Below are 25,477 nucleotides of genomic sequence, written 5' to 3'. Positions count from 1 at the left end.
GTGGTGAAGGATCCACTTGGGAAGAGTGATCATTGTATGGTGGAGTTTCTGATGCAGATGGAGGAGGAGAAAGTAGGATCCTGGACCTGTGTCCTTAGTTTGAACAGAGGGGAGTACGATAAGATGAGAGAGGAATTGGCGAATGTTGATTGGGGGAGCAAATTGGGAGGTAGGTCTGCTAAGGAACAGCGGAGGATCTTTAAGGAGATCTTTCTTGGTGCTTAGCAGAAATTTATTCCGATGGTTAAAAAGGACCGTAGGCGGAGAGATAATCAGCCTGGATAACGAAGGAGGTAAAGGAGAGTATTAAATTAAAAGCTGATGCGTTTAGAGTGACTAAGAGTAGTGGGCAAGAAGAGGATTGGGAGAGGTTTAAATATCAACAAAGAATGACGAAGAAGTTGATAAAGAAAGGAAGGATAAACTATGAAGCTGGGCTAGCGCTAAATATAAAAAAGCATAGTAAGAGTTTTTATAAACATATAGAAAGGAGAAGGCTGGCTAGGGTGAATGTTGGACCCTTAGAGGATGAGAGGGGGGATTTAGTGGTGGGGGAATGAGGAAATGGCTGAGGCCTTGAATAACTTTTTTGCTTCGGTCTTCACGGAATGCGAATAGTTTGCCGGGTGTTAACGATGGAAAGATGGTAGGAGTGGAGGGCCTGAATGAAATCATTGTTACTAGAGAGGCAGTGCTCGACAGACTAGAGGGACTGATGGTGGACAAGTCCCCAGGACCGGATGGAATGCATCCAAGGGTTCTGAAGGAAATGGCGGAGGTGATAGTGGATGCCTTGGTGATTATTTTCCAAACCTCGCTGGATTCTGGGGAAGTGCCAGAGGATTGGAAAACAGCTAATGTTACGCTGCTGTTTAAAAAGGGTAGCAGGCAAAAGGCAGGGAATTATAGGCCGGTTAGTTTAACGTCTGTTGTAGGAAAAATGCTTGAATCCGTAATCAAGGAGAAAATAGCGAGGCATCTTGAGGAGAATTGTTTGATAGAGCAGACGCAGCACAGTTTCGTTAAGGGGAAGTCGTGTCTGACAAATTTATTGGAATTCTATGAGGATATGTCTAGTGCGGTGGATAGAGGGGAACCGGTGGATGTGGTGTTTCTCGATTTTCGGAAGGCGTTTGATAAGGTGCCGCACAAAAGGTTGTTACAGAAGGTTAGGGGACATGGAGTTGGGGTTAGGGTGTTAGCGTGGATAGGGGATTGGCTGTCCAATAGGAGGCAGAGAGTGGGTGTCAATGGGTGCTACTCGGGTTGGCGGTTGGTGACTAGTGGAGTGCCCCAGGGGTCGGTGCTGGGGCCTCAGTTATTTACCATTTATATAGATGATCTGGAGGAGGGAACCGAGTGTAAGGTGTCGAAATTTGCTGATGACACAAAGATAGGTGGAATGGCAAATTGTGTGGAGCGTGTGGAAAGTCTGCAGAGGGATCTAGATAGGCTGAGTGAGTGGGCGAGGACCTGGCAGATGGAATACAATGTTGGCAAGTGTGAGGCTATCCACTTTGGTAGGAATAATGGTAGGAAGGACTACTAACAGGGCGAAAAGCTGCAGCACGCTATGGTGCAGAGGGACCTGGGGGTCCTTGTGCATGAGTCGCAAAATCCCAGCCTACAGGTGCAGCAGGTGGTCAGGAAGGCGAATGGGATGCTGGCCTTCATAGCGAGGGGGATTGAATATAAAAGTAGGGAGGTCTTGCTGCAACTGTACAGGGCACTGGTGAGGCCGCAGCTGGAGTACTGTGTGCAGTTTTGGTCGCCGCACCTGCGCAAGGATATTTTGGCCTTGGAGGGAGTGCAGAGGAGGTTCACTAGGCTGTTACCGGAGTTGAGGGGGTTGAGCTATGAGGACAGGCTGAAGAGACTGGCTTGTACTCGTTAGAGTTTAGAAGGATGAGGGGAGATCTCATTGAGATGTATAAGATGATGAAAGGGATGGATAAGGTCGAGGTGGAGAGGTTCTTCCCGCTCAGAAAGGACAGCAGGACTAGAGGGTACAGCCTCAAGATAAGGGGGGTGCAGTTTAGAACGGAGTTGAGGAGGAACTTCTTCACTCAAAGGGTGGTGAATCTCTGGAATTCTCTGCCCGTTGAAGTGGTTGAGGCTAGCTCGCTAAATATATTTAAGACGCGGGTAGATAGGTTTTTGATCGGCAAGGAGATTAAGGGTTATGGGGAGAAAGCGGGAAAGTGGAACTGATCCCTTCAGCCCCAACCGCTACATCTAATTTCTTCTTGAAACCAGACAATGTTTTGGCCTCAACTACATTCTGTGATAGTTAATTCCACAGACTCACCACTCTCTGGGTGAAGAAATTTCTCCTCACCTCATTTCTAAAAGCTTTACCCCTTATCCTCAAACTATAACCCCTCGTTCTGGACTCTCCCACAATTGGGAACATTCTTACTGAATCTACTCTGTCTCACCCTGTTAGAATTTTATAAGTTCCAAGGGATCCTTTCTCACTCTTCTAAACCCCAGTGAACATAATCCTAACCGACGCAGTTGCTCCTCATATGACAAGCCTGCCACCCCAGGAGTTAGCCTGATAAACCTTCACTATACTCCCTCTTGAAAGATGAGGGGATTGAAGTTCTTGATGGTAATTTTCAGTCAGCCTAAATGAATATATTATATGGTTCTTCTAATGGGGTGCCCTTAATTATACACAGTTAATAATAAACAGATTTTTGTCATCCCGGTCTAGAAAGGATGTAAGAGCAAAGGGAAGGCATTGGCTGCATGAACTAGAGTGTCAGCAGAGACAGAGGGAATTGAGGTTATGAAGACAGTCTCTAGTGGTTAGAACATCTTTTTTGCCAGAACTGACAAGTTGAGGAGTAATATATTGGGGTGGTTAGAGATCAAGATTGAGAATTGGCTATGATTTTATTTGGAATAATCACTGGTATTGCTTTCATTAATTCTGAGGTTGAAATCTTAAAATTAAGACAACCTGCGGCAGCATAGAATCGTAGAAACCCTACAGTGCAGAAACAGGCCGTTCAGCCCATTGAGTCTGCACCAACCACAATCCCACCCAGGCCTTATCACCATAACCCCATGCGTTTACCCTAACTGACACTTAAGAGGCAATTTAGCATTGCCAGTCCACCGAACATGCACATCTTTGGACTATGGGAGGAAACTGGACCCCTCAGAGGAAACCAATGCAGACACGGGGAGAAAGTGCAAACTCCACACAGACAGTGACCCAAGCCATGAAATCGAGTCCAGGTCCCTGGCACTTGTGGCTACCCACTGTGCCACCATGCTGCACTGAGGGTAGCCTTCAGGGCAGGAGCATTTGAGGGGATGGGAGGGTGGGTGGAGGTGTGTGGGGGAACTATCTAAGCACATTCCAGGGGTTGGGGGAGCGATGAGTAAATCGCCCAACACATTTTGAGATTGAGCAATCTTCTGCAGCCAAAACCGTTCAGCATCAGCTCCTTTGACACGCTTGGAGTCTAGCTTCTGAAGCAATTACGCCTAGTCAAGCAACACAAATTCCTAAGAGTGCCACTGATTGCTCCTGAACTTTTAACCCCTCAGGCACATACTGAAAAATAATCCGCATTGTACGCGGCTGTCTCACAACACCAGGTTAAAGTCCAATAGGTTTATTTGGTAGCAAAAGCATTAGCTTTTGGAGCACTGCCCCTTCATTATGTGAGTGGGATTTCAGTTCTCAAACAGGGCATATAAAGATACAAACTCAATTTACAAAATACTGGTTGGAGTCCGAGCCTTTACAGGTAATCAAGTCTTAAAGGTTCAGACAATGTGAGTGGAGAGAGGGTTAAGCACAGGTTGAAGAGATGTGTATTGTCTCCAGCCGGCACAGTTAGTGAGATTTTGCAAGCCGGGGATCTTGGGCCTGTGTCACACCATCTGTAACCCTCACAACTTGCCTGGACTTGCAAAATCTCACTAACTGTCCTGGCTGGAGACAATACACATCTCTTTAACCTGTGCTTAACCCTCTGTCCACTCACATTTTCTGTACCTTTAAGACTTGATTACCTGTTAAGACTCGCTTTCCAACCATTATTTTGTAAATTGAGTTTGTGTCTTTATACGCCCTGTTTGTGAACTGAAATCCCACTCACCTGATGAAGTAGCAACACTCTGAAAGCTAGTGGTGTTTATTATCAAATAAGCCTGTTAAACTTTAACCTGGTGTTGTGAGACTTCTTACTGTGTTTACCCCAGTCCAATGCCGGCATCTCCATGTCATGAGGTTCTTCACCCAGAGCAGGGGTAGTGGACTTTCTGGGTGACCTGCACCAGCAGGGGCACGAGAGAGGCGTCACTGAACATAGAACATAGAACACTACAGCACAAACAGGCCCTTCAGCCCACGAGTTGGGCCGATCACATCAACACCTACCAATCTATAGACCTATTTATAACCCGCAATCCCATTAAATCCCATATACTCATCCAGAAGTCTTTTAAAAGACCCCAGCAAGTTCGCCTCCACCACCACTGACGGCAGCCGATTCCATTCACTCACCACCCTGTGAGTGAAAAACTTACCCTTAACATCACTTCTGTACTTGCCTCCCCGCACCTTCAATCTGTGTCCTCTCGTAGCGACCATTTCAACCCGGGGAAATAGCCTCTGAGAATCCACCCTATCTATTCCTCTCAACATTTTATAAACTTCTATCAGGTCGCCTCTCAACCTTCGTCTCTCCAGGGAAAAGAGTCCCAGCTCCCTCAACCTAACTTCATAAGGCATGCCTCCCAGTCCAGGCAACATCCTTGTAAATCTCCTCTGTACCCTTTCAATAGCTTCTACGTCTTTCCTATAGTGAGGCGACCAGAACTGCGCACAGTACTCCAAATGAGGCCTGACAAGGGTCTTATAAAGTTGCAGCATTACCTCCCGATTCCTAAACTCAATCCCTCGATTAATGAAGGCCAGTACACTTTGAATGTTTCCTCCAATTGGAAGCCTGACTTTTGAGCACCTTTAACTCTGTTAGAGAGTGCTCGCATTGTGTAGGGGTGGCCTTTAAATATGGCACCCAGATTACACAAGGCCTGAGGTCACATCAGGGCGGGAGAATCTCGGGCCATTCTGTCAGCGATGCATCGTGAAACCTGTGCCCCTTAATCTTTTCAACAAAATGATATGCAGGAAAAGGCCACCATAGCTGTTGGTGGGTCAAATGCTGATTCTCCGTCTGGTTTCAGGCTTTTCCAATTAAATGGAAAATCCCGGCAAATGAACCACACAGTTACACAGTGGTTAGCACTGCTGCCTCATGGCGCTCGGGATCCAGGTTTGATTCCTGGCTTGGGTCACTGTCTGCACGTTCTCCCCATGTCTGCGTGGGTTTCCACATGGTTCTCCAGTTTCCTCCCACAGTCCGAAAGACATGCTGGATTAAGTGCATTGGCTATGCTAAATTCTCCCTCAGTGTATCTGAACAGAGGATTTTCATAGTAACTTCATTGCAGTGTTTTATTATTTTCACAAGTAAGCCTACTTGTGAAAATAATAAATAAACAAACAAATAATCTTTTTTTAAACTGGAGGATGGTAGATAGTTGTGTTTTCCAAGGGCTGGAAATCGAGCCAGTGCTTTTTTGAAATACATGGTGTTGGGGATGGTACATCAGCATAGTTAAAGGATTGGCTAACTGATAAAAGACAGAGAGTTGGGAATAAGAGGCACATTTTCAGGATGGCAGTCTGTGACTAGTGGAGTGTCACAGCGATCAGCGCTGTTGCAACTAAAGATCAGGAGGGAACAAATCACAGAAAAAAGTTCAGGAGCATTTAAAGTTAAAGTTAAAAATTAAAGTTGATTTATTAATTACAAGTAGGCTAAGATTAACACAGCAATGAAGTTACTGTGAAAATCCCTAATTGCCAAACTCCACACAGTCACTCAAGCTGGGAATTGAACCCAAGTTTCTGGTGCTGTGAAGTAGCAGTGCTAACCGCTGTGTATTACATCTGGTGACTTTTTTTTATTCATTCATTGGACATGGACGCCGCTGGCTAGCCAGCATTTATTGCCCATCCCGAGTTACCCGAGGGCAGTTGTGAGTCAACCACATAGCTGTGGTTCTGGAGTCAGATGTAGGCCAGACCGGGTAAGGACAGTAGATTTCCTTCCTAAAGGATGTTTGTGAACCAGATGGATTTTTCCAACGATCGACAATGGTTTCATGCTTACCTGTAGATCCTCAGTTCCAGACATTTTTTTATTGAATTCAAATTCCACCATCTGTTGTGGCGGGTTTCGAACACTGGTCCCCAGAACGTTAGCTGGGTAAATAGTCTAGTGATAATACCACTAGGCCATTGTCTCCCCAAACAAATGCCATCTTTGTGAGAGGCAGAAGCTATGAGTCTTCCCGGCCAGTTATGATTTGTCTTGTGAGTGCCTTATCGAGGGAAATAGGAACAAAGGAACATTTATATTCCTGGAAAGCAAACGCTTCTTAACTGAATGGGAAAAATCTGCCGACGCTGAAAATGGGAAATAATAAAAAAAACCAGGGAAAGTAATCCTTCAATTGTGACTTGTTTAAGCAAAGCAATCAGCCCTGTTTCCTCTGTTTAGGTCGGCCTCCAGGCCCAGAGATGGAGAACTGCACTGACAGAGAATCATACTCGCTGGCTTCTGGTCTTGCTCTTGGCATGGTCTGTCTCGGGGTAAGTGTCTGCTGGGCAGAGGGTTACATTTTTTTGTTTTTGTTTGCCAACGTTTTCAATGAGAAAGGTTTCATCGTTTGAAAACAGGACTTGTATTCCAGTTTCAAGCTTGGCATTTATTGGCATGCTATAAGGTTCTTGGGAGGATCAGAGCAAGTCCAGTTCTCACCTTGCCTAACGTGCACATCTAACATGCAGGCAAGTCCACATCAAAACATCACAGATTGTTGACGCTCAGGAGAAGGACATTTGTTCACTCTCACTGTAGCTTATGATAGCCATAGAATCCTGTAGCATGGAAGATGAGCAAAGTTATCCAATTCATCCCCACTCCCCTGCACATTTTTCATTTCAAGTGTTTTTTCAGTTCCTTGTTGAAAGTTGTTATTGAACCTTCTGCCACCATCCTCTCAGGCAATGCATTCAGTGACTCAGCAAGCCTCCTTCAACAGCATCTCCCAAATCCACGATTGCCACCTGCAGTGGTTAGCACTGCTGCCCTACAGCGCCAAGGACCTGGGTTCGATTCCTGGCTTGGGTCACTGTCTGTGCAGAGTCTGCACGTTCTCCCCGTGTCTGCGTGGGCTTCTTTCGGGTCCTCTGGTTTCCTCGCACGGTCCGAAAGACATGCTGATTAGGTGCATTGACCATGCTAAGTCCTCCCTCAGTGTACCAGAACAGGTGCCGGAGTGTGGCGACTGATTTTCACAGTAACTTCATTGCAGTGTTAACATAAGCCCACTTGTGACTCTAATAAATAAACTTTAGAAGGACAAGGGCAGCAGACGCATGGGAACACTGGCACCTGCAGGTATCCATTGAAGCCACACACCATTGCAGCTTGGAGATATATCTCCATTCCTTCATTATTGCTGGGTCAAAATCCTAGTACTCCCTTCCTACCTGCACTGTGAGTGCACTTGCACCACACTGACTGCAGCAGTTTAACAAGGCACCTCACCACCACTTTGTCTAGGCCACAGGAACGGACAACAAATGTTGGCCTTGCCAGTGATGCCTACACTTCCTGGATGAATTTTGGTTTTTTAACTCTTCTCACCTCTCTGCTGGTTCTTCTGCCATGTGAAATTTGTCAGTGCCTAACGAATATTTGAATGCATGAACCTACTATGGAACAAAATCCTGAGATGCATTCCCTTAAACTTAGACAGTTACAGGATGTTCTGATCGATGTTAGGGGATGGCGGGACTGATGCATGAGGAGAGATTGACTCGGTTAGGATTGATTTTGCTGGAGTTCAGATGAATGACAGGGGATCTCATAGAGACTTATAAAATTCTAACACGACTAGACAGGGTAGATGCAATGGTCTACCCCGAATCCTCATTTAGGATGGAGATGAGGAGATATTTCTTCACCCAGAGATTGGTGAGCCTGTGGAATTCATTATCATAAGAAGTAGTTGAAGCCAAAACATTGAATGTATTCAAGAGGCAGTTGGATATAGCACTTGGGGCAAATGGGATCAAAGGTTATGGGGGGGGAAAGCAGGATTAGGCTATTGAATTGGACGGTCAGCCAAGATCGTGTTGAATGGTGGAGCAGGCTCGAAGGGCCAAATGGTCTCCTCCTACCTTCTGTTTCTATGTGTATGTATTCAAGATATTAAGTCGAGCAGATAGGTTGATACAGGGAAACTGCAATAGCAGGTTGCAGAGCCTAGAACTGGGAGAATAGTCCAGTTCCAGGCCTTTTGGAAGCAAAATTGAGAAGCACTTCTACAGGCAAAGGGGGGCAGAAGTTTGAAATTCTCTCCCATGAATGAGAGTTGATATTCAATCAACTGTTAATTTTTTAATTGGAGGCTGATAAATTCCAAAGGTGTTCAGGGATGTGAGGCAAAGGGAACTTTATACAATTAAGTTGCAAATCAGTCAGATCTCATTTGAATGGCAAAGCAGACTCAAGGGGCTATGTTCCTTTCAATTCTTGTGAATGTAAGCTTTCTACTGTAATTTTCTTCTGATCAGAGTACAACTTTGAATTCTTTTTTTTTGAAAAAGGGGAACTATTGCATTCTGGACATTGGTTTATTTTAATAAGACATTTCTGCTTTTATAGGAAGGGATTTTTTTTCAAGGCTGAGAGATAGATTCTTTAAGTAAAGGGGTGAAAAGTTTTAAAGTTTTATTTATTAGTGTCACAAGTAGACTTACGTTAACACTGCAATGAAGTTGCTGTCAAAATACCCTAGTCTCCACACTCTGGCACCTGTTCGGGTAACACTGAGGGAGAATTTAGCATGGCCAATACACCTAACCAGCACGCCGTTTGGACTGTCGGAGGAAACCCACGCAGACACACAAAATATGCAGACTCCACACACACAGTGACCCAAGCCAGATATTGAACCCAGGTCCCTGGCACTGTGAGGCAGCAGTGCTAACCACTGTTATCAGGGGTGGGGGGAATGTGGAGTTGGGTTGCAATCAGATCAGCCATAATATTACTGAGAGGTGGAGCAGGCTCGAAGGGCCAAATGGCCTACTACTCCTCCTAATTCATATGTTAAGCACAAGCACCTCCATGAATCCATTGGGCTGAATGGCCTGTTTGCTGTACAGCGTGCTGTACAATAAAATGTGATGTGGAGTATGTCTAACATGTAATCGGTCAGGCAAAGCCTGCAGAGGAAACAGGTGAGGTAGCATTCCAGCTTTGAATTCTACATCCAAATTAGGAGGAATCATACCTGAAATATTTTGCCTATTGTTGCTGACTGACCTAACCTAACCCTTTCCACCTTTTTCTCCTTTGTTTTCAATTTTCCAGCTCTGCATGTGCAGTTTTGCCATTTGAGCTTTGTGTAAGATTCAGCATGGGAAATTTTGACCTCAAATTAAACAATTATCTGTACCGCGCTAGTCTTTTTTCTTCTCTGCTGTATACTTTTTAATTCTAATGTTATTACAAGAAAATGTATTCATGCTAATGCAAGGGAAGCTATTTCAAGTTAACACTGATAAGTATTGCAGTAACAGGAAGCAGATGGACATGATGATGGTGAAACTGTATCTCGGAAGCAGCAAGTGATCTTTCCAGGGTCACATATTCACTAGTTAAGGGAAAGTATTTGGCAGTATTACATTTGTTTGTAATGACTCAAGGACTTTGTAGCATTCAAAGCTATCCGGACAGATCAAATTGCCAATTTTAGATAGGTTTAGATAGACTTTAGTTTAGATAAATGAGAAGTGAGGCAATCATTAGTATCATAGAATCAATCATAGAATCCCAACAGTTTAGCAAGAGGCCATTTGGCCCATCAAACCTGCACCAGCAACTCTCCCACCCAGGCTCTATCCCCATAACCCTATGTATTTACCCTCCTAATCCCCCTGACACTCAGGGGCAATTTAGCATGGCCAATCCACCTAACTCTCACATCTTTGAGAGAGGGAGAGAGAAATGGGGCACACAGAAGTATCCCACGCTTCCGCCCCCTTCTGTCAGGAAAAACATACAACAAATCTGGGATTACGTACCAATCAACTCAAGGACAGCTCCTTTCCCACTGCCATCAGACCTTTTGATGGACCTACCTTTAAAATAAGTTAATCTTTCTCTACACACTAGCTATGCCTGTAACACTACATTCTGCATTCTTTTCCTTCTGTATGTACGGTATGCTTTGTATAGTGTGCAGGAAACAATACTTTTCACTGTATGCTAATACATGTGACAATAATAAATCAAATCAATCACGCAGATACAGGGAGAACATGCAAACTCCACATAGACTAGGCCAGAATTGAACCCGGGTCCATCTCGCTGTGAGGCACGCTGTGGCACCGTGCTGCCCAAAATGATCAAAAAATATGATGAAGGCATTCAATTAGGCAAGGCAGAAAACTTAAAAAAGTTTATGGAAGGGAAATCCTGTTTGACAAATTTTTAGAGTTTTGAGAATGTAACTAGTAGGGTAGAAAAAGAGGTATTAATAGCTGTAGTGTGTCTGGATCTCTGAAAGGCCTTCAATAAGATGCTGCAAGAAAGGTTGATAGACTAGGTAAGAACTTACGGGCTTTTGGGGGGAATACATTAACACAGATAGAGGACTGGTTTGCAGGTGGAAAACAGAAAGTGGGCATTATTGGGCCTGTTCCAAAATGGCAGGCAGTGAATAGTGGATTGCCAGGTGGATCAGTGCTGGGGTCTCAGAGTTGTATTCTATATTAATGACTTAGATGAACAGACGGAGTAATATCTTTTTAAAAGGTGAGAAACTTGTAAGTGTTGATGTTCAAAGAATTATGGGTGTGCTTGTAAAGGAATGCAGAAAGTTAGCATGCAGGTGCAGCAAGTAATTAGGAAGATAAGTGGCATGTTGCCTTTATTGTGGAGGGATTGCAATATAATAATAGAAAAATCTTGTTATGCTCGTGCAGGTGAATCTGTATGTGCAATCTTGTGTGCAGTTTTGGTCTCCGTGTTCAAGAAAGACTATAATACTTGTGTTGGAGGTGGTACTCCAAGTGTTCATTAAATTATCCCTGGGATGAGCGAGTTTCCCTATACTGAAAAGCTGAGTAAACTGGGCTCATATTTTCTGGAGTTTAGAAGAGTGAGAGAATCATAGAATCCCTACACTGCAGACGGAGGCCATTTGGACCATTGAGTCTGCATTGACCACAATCCCACCCAGATCCTATCCCCATAACCCCATGTATTTACCCTACTAGTCCCCTTGATACTAAGCGGCAATTTAGCGTGGCCATTCCACCTAACCTATGCATTTTTGGACTATGGGAGGAAAACAGAAGTGATCTCATTAGAACGTACAGGATTCTGAAGGGGCACAGAGAGATTGTTTCCACAGTTCAGGGAACCTAAAACACGGGGGTCACAGCCTCAGGATAAGAGGATGATCATCTAGAACTGAGATGAGGAGAAATCACTTCACTCAAACGGTTGTGAACCTTTTAAATTCTCTGTTAAAATGTAACAGGTGACAGCTTTGTATTGGATGTGATGTGACCAATAGTAACAAGCTGTAAGGGTTTGGAAGATGCTGTTTAAGGAACATTGGCAAGTTCCTGCGATGCATCTTATAGATGGCACACACAGCTACCACTGCTGTTCAGTGGTGATGTAGGGATTGAAGTGGTTACTTGTATCCCTGCGTTGATGATGACATGTTTTACTCTGTTGTCTTGCATTGTAGCATGGGAGTAACCTGATTGGCATGTCTGACCTGAATGTCCCAGACCAGCTGTACCAGTACATGGTCGGAGGACACCGACGTGCCCAACCTGGAACCCACAGAGAGAAGCACAAATCGCCCAGTTACCAAATCAAGGCCAGTACTTTCATTTCATTCTCTACTTGCAGGTGATATTCATGGTATTATTAAACGTTACAAAACCCAAAAGTCAGTTTTACTAGTTTGTGGTTTCGGGCTTTCGATGTCAAATTCATGAATAATGATGTGGAGATGCCGGTGTTGGACTGGGGTGAGCACAGTCAGAAGTCCAACAGATTTATTTGGAATCACAAGCTTCCAGAGTGCCGCACCTTCCTCAGGTGAGTGGCGGTTAGTTCACAGATATGACATATATAGGCAAAGACACAATTGCAAGGTAATAGTTAGAATGCATGTCTTTACAGGTACAGACACTCGCATACTGTCTGTATCTGTAAAGACTTGTTTACCTGAAAAGTCTTGCATTCCAACCAGTATCTTGCAATTGAGTCTCTGTCTATATATGCCGTGTTTGTGAACCCACCTCTTCAACTTACCTGATGAAGAAGTAACGCTCTGAAAGCTCATGAAGAATGAAGTCTATAGAATTTTACAGCACAGAGGATGGCCGATCATGTTTCCCCCTGTTCTCGTAAAGAGCCAGCTGCTTTTCTCCCACTCATTTCCTGCCCTTTCCCAACTTTTCTTATTCAAATATTTATTCACTTCCCCTTTTGCACCACTTCTCTTGGGAGACCATTCCATGTCTACAATAATTAATGTTTAAAATGAATCACTTTCTTATATAGAACCACAGAATCCCTATAGTGCAGAAAGAGTCCATCCAGCCCATTGAGTCTGTGCCAACTCTCCAAAAGAGTAAACCGGAGCACCTGGAGGAAACTCACGCAGACACGGGGAGAACATGCAAACTCCACACAGACAGTGACCTGAGGCCAGAATTGAACCTGGTCCCTGGTGCTGTGAGGCAGCAGTGCTAACAACTGTGCCACTGTGCCGCCCATAATCTCTTTGGTTTAATACTCTTGAGCAGTTATTTGGAAAAATTGCCATCTTGTACATTTTATATATTACACATTGTCTTCTCTCTTTTTTAAAGCTATGCTTTTTCAACTCTTATACCTCTCTGCTCCTCTATTTTTAAGGTTTCGAGTTAGAGAGGGAGACCGCTGCGTTAGGGCTGGAGTTTGTTTTTAAAGATTCTGAGGAGGCTGATTGTAATTCCTCTCTTTGACAGGAAGGGGACACTGTGAATGTGGATGTTACATGTCCTGGAGCTACCCTGGCTTTAGCCTTACTTTACTTGAAAACGAACAACAGGTATGGTTAAATTGGGATAAATGCTCAGATAAGCAAAGGTGTGGAATTGTTCGGTTAATGCCTGGTGGGCAGCTTAATTTAAATTATTTTCCAAGGAGTTAACGTAGAGCAGCAAACCCCCCACAGCAGGAACAACTCGCGTTTTATACAGCACTGTCAGGTTTTAAAACATCCCAAGGCACTTCACAGGAATGTAGAGAAACAAAATCTGACACCATGCCACTTGGGTGGCACAGTGGTTAGCACTGCTGCCTCACGGTGCTAGGGACCCGGGTTCAATTCCAGCCTCGGGTCACTGTGTGGAATCTGCACATTCTCCTTGTGCCTGTGGGTTTCCTTCGGGTGCTCCAGTTTCCTCCCACACTCCAAAGATATGCAGGTTAGGTGGATTAGAACATAGAACATTACAGCGCAGTACAGGGCCTTCGGCCCTCGATGGTTCTACTGGTCAGTGCAACAATCTAATGACCCTGTAACCTAAACTATTCCAATGTTATCCATATGCCTATCCACTGACCATTTGAACGCCCTTAAAGTTGGCGAGTCCTCAACTGCTGCAGGCAGGGCATTCCACGACCTTACTACCCTCTGAGTAAAGAACCTACCTCTGACATCTGTCCTATAATTACCACTCCTTAATTTAAAGATATGTCCCCTTGTGTTAGCCATCACCATCTGAGGTAAAAGGCTCTCACTGTCCACCCTATCCAATCCTTTGATCATCTTGTATGCCTCAATCAGGTCATCTCGTAACCTTCTTCTCTCCAATGAAAATAACCTCAAGTTCCTCAGCCTTTCCTCATAAGACCTTCCCACCATACCAGGCAACATCCTGGTAAACCACCTCTGCACCCTTTCCAATGCCTCCACATCTTTCTTATAATACGGCGACCAGAACTGTACGCAATACTCCAAGTGCGGCCGCACCAGAGTTTTGTACAATTGTAACATGACCTCACGGCTCTGAAAATCAATCCCTCTACCAATAAAAGCTAACACACCGTACGCCTTCTTAACAACCTTATCAACCTGGGTGCCAACTTTCAGGGAGCTATGCACATGTACCTTGAGATCTCTCTGCTCATCAACACTACTAAGAGTCCTTCCATTAGCCCTATATTCTGTACTCCTGTTATTCTTACCAAAGTGAATCACCTCACACTTCTCCATATTAAACTCCATTTGCCACCTCTCGGCCCAGCTCTGCAGCTTATCTATGTCCCTCTGCAAACTGTAACATCCATCCTCACTGTCTACAACTCCTCCAACTTTGGTGTCGTCAGCAAATTTACTAATCCATCCTTCTACACCTTCATCTAGGTCATTTATAAAAATGACAAACCGCCGTAGCTCCAAAACAGATCCTTGAGGTACACCACTTGTAACTGAACTCCAGGTTGAATATTTCCCATCAACCACTACCCTCTGTCTTCTATCAGCTAGCCAATTCCTGATCCTAACTGCTAAATCACCCTCAATCCCATGCATCTGCATTTTCTGCAATAGCCTACCATGGGGAGCCTTATCAAACGCTTTGCTAAGCTCCATATACACCATGTCAACCGCCTTACCCTTATCCACCTCTTTGGTCACCTTTTCAAAAAACTCGATAAGGTTTGTGAGGCACGACCTACCCTTCACAAAACCGTGTTGACTGTCCCTAATCAATTTATTTCCCTCTAGATGATTATAAATCCTATCCCTTATAATTCTTTCCAAAACTTTGCCCACAACAGAAGTAAGGCTCACTGGTCTATAATTCCCAGGATGGTCTCTACTCTCCTTCTTGAACAAGGGGACAACATTTGCTATCCTCCAGTCTTCCGGCACTATACCTGAAGCCAATGATGACATGAAAATCAAAGCCAAAGGCTCTGCAATCTCCTCCCTAGCCTCCCAGAGAATCCTAGGGTAAATCCCATCCGGCCCAGGGGACTTATCTATTTTCACACCCTCAAGAATTGCCAATACCTCCTCCTTATGTACCTCAATCCCGTCTAATCTACTACCTAGTATCGCAGTATTCTCCTCGACTACACTGACTTTTTCCTACGTGAATACTGACGAAAAATACTCATTCAGTGCCTCTCCTATCTCTTCAGGCTCCACGCACAACTTCCCACTGCTGTCTCTGATTGGCCCTAATCTTGCTCTAACCAATCTTTTATTCTTGACATACCTGTAGAAAGCTTTAGGATTTTCCTTGATCCTATCCGCCAAAGTCTTCTCATGTCCTCCTCTAGCTCTTCTTACCTCTCTCTTTAGCCCTTTCCTGGCTAATTTATAACTCTCCAGTGCCCTAACTGAGCCTTCACATCTCATCTTTACATAAGCCTCCTTTTCCTCTTCACCAGAGATTCAACTTCCTTAGTACACCGCGGTTCCCTCGCTCGACCACTTCCTCCCTGCCTAACAGGTACATATTTATCAAGGACTCGCAGTAGCTGCTCCTTGAATAAGCCCCACATTTCAGATGTTCCCAGCCCCTGCAATTTCCTACTCCACCCTATGTATCCTAAATCTCGCTTAATAGCCTCATAATTACCTTTCCCCCAGCTATAATTTCAGCCCTTCGATATATGCCTATCCCTTTCCATCACTAAGGTAAACGTAACCAAATTGTGGTCACTATCACCAAAGTGCTCACCTACCTTCAAGTCTATCACCTGGTCTGGTTCATTACCCAGTACCAAACCCAATGTAGCCTCACCTCTTGTTGGCCTATCTACGTACTGTGTCATGAAACCTTCCTGCACACATTGGACAAAAACTGACCCCTCTAACGTGCTTGAACTATAGCTTTTCCAATCGATATTTGTAAAGTTAAAGTCCACCATAACAACTACCCTGTTACTTTCGCACCTATCCAGGATCATCTTTGCAATCCTTTCCTCCACATCTCTGGAACTTTTTGGAGGCCTATAAAAAACTCCCAACAGTGTGATCTCTCCTTTCCTGTTTCTAATCTCAGTCCATACTACCTCAATAGACAGGTTCACATCAAATGTCCTTTCTGCCATCGTAATACTGTCCTCGACTAACAATGCCACGCCTCCCCCTCTTCTACCACCTTCTCTGCTCTGACTGAAACATCTGAACCCCGGAACCTGCAACAACCATTCCTGTCCCTGCTCTGTCCATGTCTCTGTAATGGCCACAACATCGAAGTCCCAGGCACCAATCCAGGCTGCAAGTTCGTCCACCTTATTGCATATGCTCCTCGCATTAAAGTATACGCACTTCAAATCACGCTTCCGCCTGCCAATACACTGCTGTGACCTAGAAACCTTATCCATGACTTCCCTATTCTCATCCTCCTGTACATTGGAGCTACAGTTCAGGTTCCCATCCCCCCTCTGAACCAGTTTGGCCCCTTAGTATCAGAGGGATTAGCAGAGTAAATTCATGGAGCTTCAGAGATAGGTCTGGGTGGGATTGTTGTCGGTGCATGCTAAATGGGCCTTTTTCTGTGTTATAGAAGTTCTACCCTATGATTCTAATATCCTCTTGAAATCACACAACACTTTGGCCTCAACTACTTTCTCTAATAGTGAATTCCAAACATTTACCACTCTCTGGGTGGTAAATTGTAAAAGGTTTACCCCTTATCCTCAAACTATGACCCCTAGTACTGGACTCCCCCACCATCGGGAACATTCTTTCTCAGAGCAAGAACAGTCTGTAAATATAAAGCAGATAGATCAATACTAAGCTTATTCTTCTGAAGCAAGATAAAATTGTAGATGTTCTTATTAACTAGTCCACAAGATAATATGGTTTAAAGATATTTATTGGCTTCTGTAGGAAGTAAGCATACAATGGTAAATATTATTACCAACAGTGGCACATATACAATGATAATAATTGCATATTCATGGAATGTTTTTTAATTTCAAAAATACACTTTAAAGTAAAATTTATTTATTAGTGTCACAAATAGCCTTACATTAGCGCTGCAATCAAGTTATTGTGCATATCTCGTAGTCGTCACACTCCGGCGCCTGTTCGGGTACACTGAGGGAGAATTTAACACAGCCAATGCACTTAACCAGCACGTATTTTGGATTATGGGAGAAAACCAGAGCACCCAGAGAAAACCCATGCATGCACGGGGGAACATGCAAACTCCTCACACAGTGACCCAGGGCTGGAATTGAACCCGGAACCCTGGTGCTGTGAGTCAGCAGTGCTAACCACTTTGCCACCCTGCTACCCTATTCATATATAATCTGCCAAACGTTACAAAAACATTTCCGATCACTAAGATAGTAAAATGTGATCATATTTACACTTCCCCGAGATCAAAATTTACCCTGTGTTCAGTCTAAGAACGTTACATGTCTTTCAACACAAATCGAAAGTTTTTTATAAAACTACGTACCTTGGTCAGATTGCACTTTTGGTGCTTTAATGAAGTTACACGCAGTTAGAGATTTTTAGCAGTCCGAGGGTTTTTTCCAGTTACTAGCCCCTTGGTCTACATTGACTGAAAGGCCTTACATAGTGCCCTGACCCCACTGCGCTTTGGGGCGGCTGCCCCAAGCTTGAGTGTGTCCCTCAGCATGTAGTCCTGGTCATTTTGTTTCTCTTTTGGTTCTTTATTCCTCATCAAAAAAACCAATCAAGTCCAATCAGGGTCCCCACATGAGGGACAAACCAGATCCAAAACTGACAAAGACAGGACATGCATCTTGTCTTGGGCTCGATCAAACAAGATCCGAGCTGACAGGATGAAGCATTGCGCTCCTCCTGGGCTCGATCTAGACTTCACCTTAGCCGAAAGGCCCAGATGGCTTTAAAAAATTGCAACAGGTGAAGTCTCGGTTTGACCTCATTGGCTACCCTGGTTGCTTACACTTGATCCTAGCTAAAAGGCTGAGAAGCGTAGTCCTTATAACGTTTTTTAAAAAAATTATTTCCAATCAAAAATCCAATTTGGCCCAGTCAGAGTCCCCACAAGTGAGACGTGACTTTTTTTTGTTCATTCGCAGGGCACGGGCATCTCTGGCTGGGCCAGCATTTATTGCCCATCCCTAGTTGCTCTTGAACTGAGGGGCTTGTTAGGCTATTTCAGAGGGCAGTTGAAAGTCAACCACATTGCTGTGGCTCTGGAATTACTTGAAGGCCAGACCGGGTAAAGACAGCAGATTTCCTTCCCTAAAGGACATTAGTGAACCAGATGGGTTTTTCTGACAACCGACAATAGTTTCATGGTCATCAGTAATTTTTAATTCCAGATATTTTTTATTGAGTTCAAATTCCACCAGCTGCCTTGGCAGGATTAGAACCCGGTTCCCCAGAACATTAGATGTGTTTCTGGATTAATAGTCTAGCAATAATATCACTAGACCATCGCCTCCGACAGACCCAAGCTGACAAGATGGCCCATTCTTCCTGTCTTGGGCTCAATTAACAAGATCCAGCCTGATAGGATGAGGCATTACACCCCCTCCTGAGCTTGAGCTGCGTAGCCCTGGTAAAATGTTTTCCCAGAGAGTTCAAGTGGCATGATTTGATTTGATTTATTATTATCGCATGTATTATCATACAGTGAAAAGTATTGTTTCTTGCATGCTATACAGACAAAATATACCGTTCATAGAGAAGGAAACGAGTGCAGAATGTAATGTTACAGTCATAGCTAAGTGTAGAGAAAGTTCAACTTAATGCAAGGTAAGTCTATTCAAAAGCAGCAGGGAAGAAGCTGTTCCTGAGTCAGTTGGTATGTGACCTCAGACTTCTGTATCTTTTTCCCGGTGGAAGAGAGAATGTCTGGGGTACGTGGGGTCCTTAATTATGCTGGCTGCTTTGCTGAGGCAGTGGGTAGACAGATTCAATGGATGAGACACTGGTTTGCATGATGGATTGGGTTACGTTCTTGATCTTTTGGAGCTCCTTTTTGTCTTGGGCAGAGCAGGAGTCATACCAAGCTGTGATACAACCAGAAAGAATGCTTTCTATGGTGCATCTGTAAAAGCTGGTGAGAGTCATAGCTGACATGCCAAATTTCCTTCGACTTCTGAGAAAGTAGAGGCGTTGGCTGGCTAATTGTACTGAACTACTATCTACTGTGTCACCTTTGCTTCATTCTGACTGCGTGAGAATTTGCACGTTTTGAACTGGGCCTCAGTTTTAACAGTTACAATCTACCAGAATTTGACTACATTCCCAATTTTCAAGATCCATGGCAGGTGCCTTTTGGAAGCTAGGGCTTGCAAAGTCTGTTAGTTCACAGAATCTCTAATCAGCAAAGACTATTCCTGTGTTTTCAGTGTCTGTGTGGTAACTGTTTATGAGTGATAACTCCCTGACTGCAATTTATTTTAACTCAAACTGTCCTTCAAATAGAAACTTACTGAACAAGCAAGAGCTAAGAATTAACCGTTTCCTTATGAAATGTAAGGAGCCTGTGATGAAATGCCCAATTTTTGTTAAAATGAGAGGCTGACGGTCTTTGTTGCATTGTTTTCCTAGGTTGAAGTAAAGCCTGGGGAGAGCAAAGTTGAGGGGGGTGCTTGCTGCTGGCACTTCTGCAGTTTCCAGCCTTTCCCGATGGCCTGCAGCTCAGTTTGACACTATGTGGCATTGTGGTAGTGTAGTGGTATTGTCACTGGGCCAGTAATTCAGACACCCATGGTAATGCACAGGGGGACCCGGGTTCAAATTCCACCATGGCAGAGGGTGGACCAGCAGTGTGGTTCACTCTTAAATGCCCTCTGAAACAGCTTAGCAAACCACTCATAGTATCCCTACAGTGCAGAAGGAAGCCATTTGGTCCATTAAGCCTATTCCCGTAACCCCATATATTTACCCTGCTAATCCACCTGACACTATGGGGAAATTTAGCATGGCCAATCAACTTAACCTGCACATTTTTGGGAGTAAACTGGAGCATCTGCAGGAAATCCATGCAGATTTGGGGAGAACGTGCAAACTCCACACAGTCACCCGAGGCCGGAATCGAACCCGAGTCTCTGACGCTGTGAGGCAGCAGTGCTAACCACTGTGCCACCGTGCCGTTCTAAACACTGTACCACCATGGAAGACTAACTCAATCTGGATTTATTTTTCCTCACTCCTTCTCAAAGCTTTGTGAAATGCTCCAGGGGAGCTTACGTCTGCATTAGTGTTTGCTATTCTGTGGAGATGACAACCCTGAATGTAATATAACTAACCTTTCTTCTATATTACTTAGATCTATCGCAGACTGGCTACGAGCCCCAGACACTCAGTACTTGTTGGACTTTGTGAAGCCGGAATTTCTTTTAATGCGGGTAGGTAATGAGAGAGAATGAACCCAGCATGAAACAGATTCTGTGATAACTGTCTTTGAACAGAAATAGAACAGCATTTTCAATTGTTGAGCTAGAATCAAAGTATGCAAGCCATGCATTTAGGATAGATATGTGAAACAGGGTAGAACACAGTGTACAGATAAAGGGCAGTGGAAATTGTACGCTATCAGTTTTTTGAAGGTATTTGGCAAAGTGCTACGTCAGAAAATTGTGTAAAGAGTAGGCACTTGGTGTGAGAGTACCTACATAGATAGGGGGTGACGGACGGAAGGACACAAGGTGAAGAGTGGATTTGGGGGGAGGGGGAGGTGGATGAATGTGTTTTGATTTGGCAGGATTTATTTGTGTGCTCCGTTTGCCTGTGCAAATGCATCTTCTGCATTTTTTTTAAATTAAATAATTCAGACATTGGCACATGGGTGCATCACAAAAGTTTGCTAATATCACCAAGTGCAGGTGACACAGCGGTTAGCACTGTTGCCTCACAGCCCCAGGGATCTGAGTTCGATTCCTGGCTTGGGTCACTCTCTGTGCAGAGTCTGCATGGCTTTCCTCCGGATGCTCCGGTTTCCTCCCTCAGTCCAAAATATGTATTGGTTAGGCGCATTGGTCATGGGAAATTCTCTCTCGGTGTATCCGAACAGGCGCCGGAGTGTGACGAGTAGGAGATTTTCACAGCAACTTCATTGCAGTGTTGATGCAAGCCTACTTGTGACACTAATAAATAAACTTTAAACAAATCATCAGGGGCATTGCAAAATGTGAGGAATAATACAGGAGCTGGAAAACTATTAGACCTAAAGATTAACAAGCCTCTGGACCTGAATGCCTGCATCTTAGGTTCTTTGACTGCATTAAGTACATTGGTTATTATCTTCCACGATTTCATAGATTCTGGAATAGTTCCCATTGATTGGAAAATAACACTTCTGTTCAAGGAAACTATAGGCCAGCTCGCTTAACATCTGCCATCAAGAAATAGCTAGAAGTCTTAAGGAGGTTATCGCAGGATACTTAGAAAATCATTGTCTGATCAGGCAGAGTCAACATGGATTAAAGGAAAATAGTGTTTAACTAATTTATTAGCATTTTTGGGGGGAAATAACAAGCAAGGTGTTTTCACTCCAAAGAATAAAGTAACATCCCACAAGCAGCTGTAAATCACAGAATCACAGAATACTTGATGGCCCTTTGGCCCATCAAGTCTGCACCAATGCATGAAAGGACCTGACCTGCCCACCTCATACCACTTGCCAACACTTGAATGTTATGGTACGCCAAGTAATCATCCAGATACTTATTAAAGGATTTGAGGCATCCTGCCTCCACCACCCTCCCAGGCAGTGCAGTCCAGACTGTCACCACCCTCTGGGGAAAAAGGTTTTTCCTCAAATCACCCCTAAAACAAGGGCCTTCGAGCCTGCTCCGCCATTCACTATGATCATGGCTGATCGTCCAACTCAATAGCTTGAACCTGCTTTCTCCCCATAACCTTTGATCCTATTCACCCCAAGTGCTACATCTAGAGGCCTTTGAATACATGGTGTGCCTAAGAAATAGTTATTGAGATATTTAATGCATTGGTTTTCTTTTCTGAAAACCCTAGATTTGAAGGTAGAAAATGTAACTCCATTATGAAACTATAGGCCAGTCAGCTTAACATCTGCATTGGAAGCTACCAATATAGCAGGGCATTTGAATAAGTTCAAGACAATCAGGCAGAGTCAACATGGTTTTGTGAAAGGGAAATCATGTTTAGCCAGTTTATTCGTGCATTTTGAGGAAGTAACATGTTGTTGATGAAGAGGAATCAGCATCCAGAAGGCATTTGATAAAGTGTCATGTGAAAGGTAGTTACAGAAAATAAAAGCTCATGGTAGAGGCGGTAATATATTGGCATGGGCAGAAGATTGGCTGGCTGATAGGAGGAGAGAAGTAGCATAAAAATGGGTCTTTTTCAGGTTAGCAAGATGTAGCGAGTGGTGTGCCACAGGGATCAGTGTTGGGACTTCAATTGTTTATATAATTTAAATAAATGGATGGTTGAGATGGTTGCCAAATTTGCTAAAGGGACAATAGGTAGGAAATCAGGTTTTGAAGAGGATGTAAGGAAGCCATAATGGGCCATAGATAGGACAAGTGAGGAGACAAAGATCTGGTAAATAGTGTCATGTGGGAAAATGTGAAATTGGCCATTTTGGCAGGAGGAATGAAAGTTGAGCATATTATTTAAATGATGAGAGATCGCAGAGCTCTGAGATGCAGCAGGATTTAGGTATCTTAGTGCATGGACCACAAAAGACTGATATACAGATACAGCAGGTCATTTTTTTCATTTACGGGACATTGGCGTCACTGGCTGGCCAGTGTTTATTTCCATTCTTAGTTGCCCTATAGAAGATGGTGATGAGTGCCTTCTTGAAGAGCTGCAATCCCTGAGGGGTGGGTACACCCACAGTGCTGATAGAGAAGGAATTCTGGGATTTTGACCCAGTAACAATGAAGGAAAGGCAATATATTTCCAACTCAGGATAGTGAGTGAATTAAGGGGAACCCACAGGTGGTGCTATTCCCAGGTATCTACTGCTCTTGTTCTTCTAGATGGCAGTAGTCATAGGTTTAGAAAATGCTGCAGTCCATCTGGTAGTTAATGTACACGGCTGTCACTATTTGTCGGTGGTGGGGAGAGCAGATGTTAATGGAAGGGGTAGCAATCAAGTGGGCTACTTTGTCCTGGATGGTGTCAAGCTTCTTGACTGTTGTTGGAGCTGCACCTATCCAGACAAGTGGGGAGTATTCCATCTCACTCCTGACTTGTGTCTTGTTCATGGTGGATAGGCTTTGGGGAGTCTGGAGGTGAGCTACCTGCTACAGGATTCCTAGCCTTTGACCAGCTCTGGTAGCCACTGTATTGATATGACTGGTTAAGTTCAGGTTCTGTGGGGTTTCCAAAATGTTTCATTGCACACATGCGAACATCGAATTGCATCTGCCACACTTACGCTGTTTCCCCCACCTTTTTTGAGAAAGTGACAAAAATGATTGATGAGGGTCTGGCAGTGGATGTTGTCTGCATGGACTTCAGTAAGGCCTTTGACAAGGTCTCTCATGGCAGATTGGTGCAGAAGGTGACGTTGCATGGAATCGGAGGTGAGCTGGCAAGGTGGATGCAAAACTGGCTCAGTCAAAGAAGACAGAGGGTAGCAATGGAGGGGTCCATTTCTGAATGGAGGGCTGTGACAAGTGGTGTTCACAATAAGAAGTCTTAGAACACTAGGTTAAAGTCAACAGGTCTGAAAGTCCAAGTGGTATTCCTCAGGGATCAGTGCTGGGACCTTTGCTGTTTGTAGTATGTATAAATGATTTGGAGGAAAATGTAACTGGATTGATTAGTGAGTTTGTGGACGACACAAAGGTTGTGGATTCATGGATACCGATGAGGACCAGACCAGCAGAGGACACAGCAGGATATACATCAGGCGGAGACTTGGGCGGAGAGATGGCAGATGGAGTTTTAATCTGCACAAATGAGACCTAGTGCGTCTTGGAAGGTCTAATACAGATAGGAAATATACGGAAAATGGCAGAACCCTTAAGAGTATTGATAGGCAAAGGGATCTGGGTGTACAGGCACACAGGTCACTGAAAATGGCAATGCAGGTGGAGAAGGTGGTCAAGAAGGCATATGGCATGCTTGCCTTCGTCAGCCGGGGTATTGAGTTTAAAAATTAGCAAGTTATGTTGCAGCTTTATAGAACCTTAGTTAGTCTGCATTTCGAATATCATGTTCAATTCTGGTTGCCACACTACTAGCAGATGTGTAGGCTTTGGAAAGGGTACAGAAAAAATTTACCAGGATGTCGCCTGGTATGGAGGGCATTAGCTATGAGGAGAGGTCGGAGAAACTTGGTTTGTTCTCACTAGAGTGACAGAGGTTGAGGGGTGACCTGATAGAAGTCTACAAGATTATGAGAGGCATGGACAGAGTGGATAGTCAGAAGCTTTTTCCCAGGGTGGAAGAGACCATCACTAGGGAGCATAGGTTTACAGGAGATATATGAGACAGATTTTTCACAGAGAGTGTAGTGGGTGTCTGGAACTCGTTGCCAGGGAAGGTGGTGGAAGCAGATACAGTAGTGACTTTTAAGGGGCGTCTTTAAAAGTAAATGAATGGGATGGGAATAGAGGGATATGGTTCCTGGAAGGGTAGGGGGTTTTGGTTAAGTCGGGCAGTATGGTCGGTACAAGCTTGGAGGGCCAAAGGGCCTGTTCCTCTGCTGAGTTTTCTTTGTTCTTTGTTCTTTATCATTATCTCTTCACAGTTTCCTTTGGAATTCTAAAGAATGTTCCTCCTTTTTTGCTTTCTTTGTCATAGAGTCAGAGAGGTTTGCAGCATGCACCAACCTGTCCATCCCATCCTTTAGTTTAACCACTAAGCTCATCCCAATTGCCCATGTTTGGCCCATATCCTTGTATACCCATCTTACCCATGTAACTGTCTAAATGCTTTTTTTAAAAGATAACATTGTACCCACCTCTACACTACCTCTGGCAGCTTGTTCCAGACATTCACCACGCCCCGTGTGATAGAATTGCTCCCCTGGACCCTTTTGTATCTGTGCCTTACCTTTGGGAAAAAATGTTGATTATCCAGCTGATCTATGCCCCTCATTATTTTATAGACCTCTATAAGATCGCCCCTCAGGCTCCTATCCTCCAGGGAAAAAGTCACAGTCTATCCAGCCTCCTCTTATAACTTAAGTCATCAAGTCATGGTAGCATCCTAGTACATCTTTTCTGCACTCTTTCTAGTTTAATAATATCCTTTCTATAATAGGGTGACCAGAACTGTACACCGTATTCCAAGTGTGGCCTTACCAATATCTTGTGCAACTTCAACAAGACGTCCCAACTTCTGTATTCACTGTTCTGACCAATGATCTTCTCCA

General features: G+C 44.1%; 1 protein-coding gene across 1 annotated transcript in view; it reads left to right on the top strand.

Moving 5' to 3' along the window:
* anapc1 (anaphase promoting complex subunit 1) overlaps nucleotides 1-25,477 on the top strand; it is a 220,669-nt gene that overhangs the window by 103,765 nt on the left and 91,427 nt on the right. Inside the window, exons 30-33 of the mRNA XM_080192942.1 lie at nucleotides 6,597-6,688; nucleotides 11,875-12,009; nucleotides 13,151-13,233; nucleotides 20,429-20,507. Of these exons, the coding sequence (XP_080049068.1) occupies nucleotides 6,597-6,688; nucleotides 11,875-12,009; nucleotides 13,151-13,233; nucleotides 20,429-20,507 (389 nt within the window). The remainder of the gene's footprint in view (nucleotides 1-6,596; nucleotides 6,689-11,874; nucleotides 12,010-13,150; nucleotides 13,234-20,428; nucleotides 20,508-25,477) is intronic.

This window comes from Carcharhinus amblyrhynchos, chromosome 7 (assembly GCF_965287045.1).
Source record: "Carcharhinus amblyrhynchos chromosome 7, sCarAmb.v2.hapA, whole genome shotgun sequence".
NCBI classification, from domain to species: domain Eukaryota; kingdom Metazoa; phylum Chordata; class Chondrichthyes; order Carcharhiniformes; family Carcharhinidae; genus Carcharhinus; species Carcharhinus amblyrhynchos.
This window is presented reverse-complemented; position numbering and strand designations above follow the sequence as displayed.